Source organism: Canis lupus, chromosome 13, assembly GCF_011100685.1.
Source record: "Canis lupus familiaris isolate Mischka breed German Shepherd chromosome 13, alternate assembly UU_Cfam_GSD_1.0, whole genome shotgun sequence".
Lineage (NCBI taxonomy): Eukaryota > Metazoa > Chordata > Mammalia > Carnivora > Canidae > Canis > Canis lupus.
This window is the reverse complement of record NC_049234.1, coordinates 48,933,441-48,940,142: the sequence shown is the minus strand read 5'-3', so window position 1 is coordinate 48,940,142 and position 6,702 is coordinate 48,933,441. Positions and strand designations below refer to the sequence as shown.

Below are 6,702 nucleotides of genomic sequence, written 5' to 3'. Positions count from 1 at the left end.
TATATATGTATACACACACACAAATAATTGAATACATTGTTGCTATTATTTTGAACAAACTGTTACATCAGTTAAGAACAAGAAAAAATAAGTTTTTATTTTACCTTCATGTATTCCTCCTCTGGTGTTCTTCCTTTCTTTATGTAGATTTTTGAATTTCTCACCTATACCATGTTCCTTCTAAAAAGTTTTTTTTTTTTTAAAGATTTATTATTTGAGAAAGAGTGAGTACATGAGTTGGAGGGCAAGGAGAGGGATAGAATCTCAAGCAGACTCCGCACAGAGTGCAGAGTCTGATGTGGGCCTCAATCTCACAACCCTTAGATCATGACCTGAGCTGAAATCAAGAGCTGGATGCTTACCCAACTAAGCCACCCAGGTACCTCAAGTTCTTTTAATATTTGCTGCAAGACAAGTATACTGGCAACAAATTCCAATTTTTGCTCATCGGAGAGAGTCTATCTTGCCTTCACTTTTGAAGGATAATTTCACAGGGTATAGAATTCTAGGTTGGTGGGTTTTTTTCTCTCAATACTTTAAATATTTCACTCCACTCTCTTCTTGCTTGTCTGGTTTCTGAGAAATTGAATGTCATTTTTATCCTTATTCCTCTAGAAGTGAAGTCTTTTTTTTTACTCTGGCTTATTTCAGGGTTTTAAAAAAATCTTTCATTTTCTGAGGCTTGAAAATGATTATGTGTAGGTATGGCTTTTGGGGCATTCATCCCGCTTGTTTTCTGGAATAGCTTCCTGGACCTGTGGTTTGGTGTCAGACTAACTCAAGGAATTTCTCAATTGTTTTTTTTTTAATATTTTTTTATTTATTATTTATTTATTTAAGTCACAGACAGAGAGAGAGAGGCAGAGACACAGGCAGAGGGAGAAGCAGGCTCCATGTCGGGAGCCTGATGCGGGACTCGATCCTGGGACTCCAGGATCGCGCCCTGGGCCAGAGGCAGGCGCTAAACCGTTGAGCAACCCAGGGATCCCCTCCTGTGGGTTTTTAAAAAGAATTTCCATCTTTGCTTATGTTGCCCATCTGTTCTTGCCTGCACTCTACTTTATCCATGAGAGCATTTATCATATTAATTATAGTTATTTTAAACTGCTGCTCTGATCATTTGAAAAATTCTGTCATATCTGAGTTTTGTTCTGATGTTTGCTATGTCTCTTTAAATTGTTTTTTTTTGGGGGGGGGGAGCACCTGAGTGACTCAGTGGTTGAGCGTCTGCCTTTGGCTCAGGGTGTGATCCCAGAGTCCTGGGATCGAGTCCCTCATCAGGCTCCCTGCAGGGAGACTGCTTCTCTCTCTGCCTATATCTGCTTTTCTCTGTGTCTTTTTGTGAATAAATAAAATCTTTTAAAATAATTTATTTTTGCCTTTAATATGTCTTATGATTTTTTTCCTTGCTAGCCAGATGTGCTAGGTAAAAGGAACTGCTGTAAATAGGCTTTTAGTAATGTGGTGGTGGGATTATTTCTCACTTACCTACACTCAGCCTCAAGCAATTTGTCAATTATGGTTTAGTTTTCCCTATCTGGACACTGGTTTCTGTGTATGTTTCAGCTTGTGGGTTTCTGCTCTAGTAAGTTGTGATTCTCTGTATTCTCCAGTTGCATCTCTCTAATTGTGGCAGTGGTTTGCCCTGTGGCCTCACTTCTTTTATAGATCTAAGTTGATTTTTTCAGTTTGTTCAACTTTTTGTTAGAATGGAGAGGGGACTTCCAAGTTTCTTATGCAACAGGACTGGAAATTGGAAATCTGTACTGAATCTCTAAATTTAAGAATTACTGCCATGTCTACTGTGTTAGCATAAAATAATCCTCCACTTATTTAGACTTTAATATCTTTCAATAGTTTGTAACTTTCTTCCTAAAGGTCTTATACATATTGTATTATTATTTTTTAAAAGATTTTATTCACATGACAGACACAGAGAGAAGGCAGAGACACAGGCAGATGGAGAAGCGGGCTCCATGCAGGGAGCCCGATGTGGGACTCGATCCCAGGACCCAGGGATCACGCCCTGAGCCGAAGGCAGGTGCTCAACCACTGAGCCACCCAGGCATCCCTACATCTTGTATTATTAGCTCAGGCTACCATAATAAAATACCATAGATTGAGTGAGTTAACAGAAATTTATTTTCTCAGTTTTGGAGGCAGAAAAATCCAAGATCAGGGCGTCAGCATGGTTGAATTCTAGTGAGTTCTCTCTCTGGCCTGTAAATGGCTGCCTTTTTGCTGTGTTCTCACATGGCAAAGAGCATGGTGTTTTCTTAAAAGGGCACCAGTTTTGTTGGATCAGGGTTCTATCCTTATAATCTCATTAAACCTTAATCACTCCCTTATAGGCCTTATTTCTAATACAGTTGCACTATTGTGGGGAAAGACTAGGGGCTCCACATATGAATTTTCATAAGGCACAATTCAGTCCATAGTACAATGCTTTCTTAGATTTAGATCTAAATACTAAATATTTTTGATATTTTTATTATACTTTTTTAAAAGATTTTATTTCCTTATGAGAGAGAGAGAGAGAGAGAGAGGCAGAGACACAGGCAGAAGGAGAAACAGGCTCCATGCAGGAAGCCTGACGTGGGACTTGATCCCGGGACTGACTCCAGGATCACACCCTGGACCGAATGTGGCGCTAAACCGCTGAGCCACCTGGGATGTCCCTCTTATTATACTTTTAAGTGTTTTGTGGTAAATGAACATGTAATTTTTGTATGTTGATCTTGTAAAAATTTGCTTTTATACAAAAAACCAGCGTATAACAGATCTGAGAATGATACCAAATTTTAACTTTTCTGAAAAAATTATTTTTTTGGAAAATTTCTTTATTTCAGATTTTTTGCCACACAGAATCACATAATTCTCAAAATCTAAGTTTACAAATGATCATCGCAAGATCCCTTATCCATATACACACTAATTAGACAGAGGGAAAAATATTCTGTACAATATTTTAGTAGTTACATGATTTGTAAGCAATAGTGAATTAATGGCAACAGAAGAACTCCTACTGCCTTACACATAGGATAACCATTCTCAAATACAAGAAACTAGGCAATAAAGAAAACTTTCTGTTCAGTTATAGAAATATGTTTAAAGGCATTTTATGATGAGAGAAATGTTTCAAGTTAGTACACAACCTATTGGGCAACTAAAACTGCTAAATAAGTTGGTACTTTTGCTCTTGAATATTTGTAGTATGGTATTACCCATTTATCTGACATTTAATAATGCATAAAGTTTCAAGTCTGGGTTCTCAAAACAGTTACTTGAAAATTTCGAATAATGTCTGGTGTACTCAGAGTGCTTTTTCATTTATCTTTTCTTCTTTCAGAAGTTTTTTTAATTTTTAAAAATTTAAATGATACATTTATTGGAGCTGTGCCTTTTCTACCACAAAGAATTAAATAAACTTGTCAAAAGTATGGTTCTGTCACTTTCAGGGACACTTAATTTGCTGTTCTTCCTTTCACATGCCCCTGTTAGCACATATATCCAAGTGACCACCTGCAATAGGTTGGTCTCATGTTATTAGTTACACAAATAAGGAAAGTTGTATATAACCATTCCTCCTGCCTAATCTGTTGAGTTAAAGCAACAGGGGCTCCCTAGCATCTAAATCTTTGCTTTTCTTTTCATATATATGTATATGAAAAGAAGATATAAATATACATATACATAAAATAGTAGACACTTCTTTCATTTATCTCTTCTTTTTAGTGGGACTGTGCAATGCTAGAACAATAATCTAGAATGTCCTGAATAGTGAATTCCATTGTAACACCAGAACCAGGGTAACAGCGAGCTATCAAACCTTCAAAGTGCTTGTATTGGCGTATAAATTCATCTTGCATAGAGTGCCACACCACCTATTACAAAAATGAAAACAAAGTCATTAAATTACCAATGGAAATATATAATCAAGTATGTAGAAATAATGTCAGGACATATTCTAAGAATTTAGCAGAGTGTCATGGGTAAGAACATGCATCTTTGCTCCTTCTACATACAAGATATGTGATCTTGAATATGTTACATCACTGCTCTGGGTCTCAAGTTCCTCCTCTGTAAACCAGGGTAGTAACAATAATGCCTTCCTCATAAGTTTCTTGTGAGGATTAGATGAGTGCATGTATGTAAGGTGCTTAGAACATTTGACATAGTAAGCACTCATTACATTTAGCTATTATTTTATCTATTACAATATCTAATACAGATGTGTATATGCACAACTATGCATGGAACTAAGACTAGCAATTAAATGAAATGCAACAGTTAATCCTTAAATTTCATTTCAGATGAAAGTTTAAAAATTTATCTCAAATTGATGATACAAAACATAGCTTGAAGCCATGAAGGAAATTAAGATGAAATAGATGGATTATATACGATCTAAGGATTTATGGTTTAGCAGTAGAAACTACTATGTAAATAACTATCAGGACAGAATCTGATATTACATTGAGATATTAGCTAATAGTAACAGGTGACATTTATTGATACTTACTTTTTATCAGCACAGTACAAAGTGCTTTATATATGCATTATCCTATTTAAGTCTCATGACTACCTGGTGAGGGTGGGTGCTATGACCATCATCACTACCCGATAGATGAGGGAATGTATTCTTCTAGGATTTTTCCTTGTAAACGCTAAATCCCATAAATCCTAAATTCCTGTCACCTTAAGTCTACTTACTAAATAATATACTTTTTGCCTTACATCTTTAGCCTTTGGTATTTCTTCTACCCGCCACTCCTATTATCTGTAACTATCTGAGACTTTAGGCGAACACAAATGCAATAGCCCTCATAAAGGCTTTGATGATGTTGAAGCCAGAATTATTCTCACTCATCTCTGGGCCTTTCAGTATGGCTCAATTTGGGATTTAAATCTGACTCTACCATCCATTAACTATGGGTTCTTGGTCATGTTACTCCACTTCTCCAAGCTTTGATTTTCTCATCTATAAAATGGCAATGACAATAATAGTAGTATCCACTATATGAAAGAGGTATCATTTCCACTTTTCAAATACGAAAACTGAGGCTCAGAGAGGTTAAATGACTTGCCCAAAGTCATACAGCTTAACCTGAAGCCAAATTATGAACCTGTTTCTAACTCTGGTTCCCATGCTTAAATCATTCCACTGTACTATACTCTATTCCGTTCAGTTACTCTCATCTGTAAAAAACAAACAAAAAGCCTAAAAAAACCCCTGCCTTACTCCCAAACAAAAGAAAAACTAATGCCTCAAAACAATAAAGCAGAAATATAAAATAAGCAGGAATAGCCATATATACTTATAAATATTATTCCTTTGTTCCTCACAACTCATTAATCTGGTCTGTACTTTATGGAAATTTCCTCCTGCACTATAATTAGAAAATCTGTAGTCTTTCTAGAGTACTCTTTTGGAGAAAAGCAATATACATAAAGATGTACAATCTAGGGTGGTGAACAGAACTAAGCATACCTGAAGTAAGTTTTCCTCTTCACATAAGTGTTTATCAACCTTCTTGTAGAGGTTATCTAGACCTTTTTTCACTTCCTTTCCAGGATACTCTTTAATGACTTTACGAAGTTCTTGTTTGTTAAACGCAAGTTGATAGCTTACTTCCTCCTCTCTTATACCCTGTGCTACTCGAGCTTCAACGCCTTCAAAGAAGTGCTTCAAGGAAATGAAAAAAGAAAATGTGGTATACATATACAATGGAATATTATTCAGCCATAAAAAAGTAATCCTGCCATTTGCAACAATGTGGATGAAGCTAGAGAGTATTGTGCTAAAGGAAGTAAGTCAGAGAAACTTCCATATGTAGAACTTAAGAAACAAAACAAATGAACATGGCAGGGGGGAAAGAGAAGCAAACCATGAGAGACTCTTAACTACAGAGAACACACTGAGGGTGGCTGGAGGGGAGCTAGGTGGGGGATTGGGTAAATGGGTGATATGTATTAAGGAGGGTACTTGCTGTGATGTGCACTGTTGTACGTAAGTAATGAATTATTAAATTCTACACCTGAAACCAATATTACACTCTATGTCAACTGGAATTTAAATAAAAACTTGAAACTACAGAGAAGAAAAGAAACTAAAATAAATAGATAAAAATAAAACTTAATAAAAAGAAATACTGGTTAAGCCTTGCTTTTATTATCATTTAAATAAATTTTAAAAACCCTACTTAAAAGTAGTATTTATTCACAGTGTAAAACTCAGAAAATATATAAAAGTATAAAGGATAAAATAACAATCAGCTATTATTCCACTCAGAGATAATCAGTGTTAACATTTTAGATTTCCTTCTATGTCTTTTTTTTTTTAAACACTCTATTTTTTTAAAGTAGTCTCTACATACAAGTAGGGCTTGAACTCACAACCCCAAGATCAAGAATTGAATGCTCTACCAACTGAAGTAGCCAGGTGTCCCTCCTTCTAGTCTTTTGATGTGAATACATAAATGAAATTATAATATTATATGTTGTATTTTCCATGTAATATTTATGTTTTTTCCAAAGTATAAATTTTAATGGCTGCATAATATTTCATCTAATGGCTGAACTATAATTTTTTTGAACTACAATTTATACATCCATTTCTTCATTATTGAATATTTAACATTTTTCACTTTTTTTCAGAGTTGGCAAAATCTACTCAGATTAAATTTATTGTAAACACAATTG

General features: G+C 35.2%; 1 protein-coding gene across 7 annotated transcripts in view; it reads right to left on the bottom strand.

Annotated features, from left to right (window-relative positions):
- Positions 1-2,819: 2,819 nt before the first annotated feature.
- Positions 2,820-6,702, bottom strand: part of EXOC1 (exocyst complex component 1) — a 64,925-nt gene continuing 61,042 nt past the window's right edge. For 6 of the 7 annotated variants that reach the window (XM_038556148.1, XM_038556150.1, XM_038556151.1 and 3 more), the window contains 2 exons: positions 5,492-5,686; positions 2,820-3,884 (listed from right to left, as the gene is read on the bottom strand). In XM_038556148.1, the coding sequence (XP_038412076.1) occupies positions 3,732-3,884; positions 5,492-5,686 (348 nt within the window). In that variant the 3' untranslated portion in view covers positions 2,820-3,731. The remainder of the gene's footprint in view (positions 3,885-5,491; positions 5,687-6,702) is intronic. The other variant, XM_038556154.1, reaches the window with a different exon arrangement.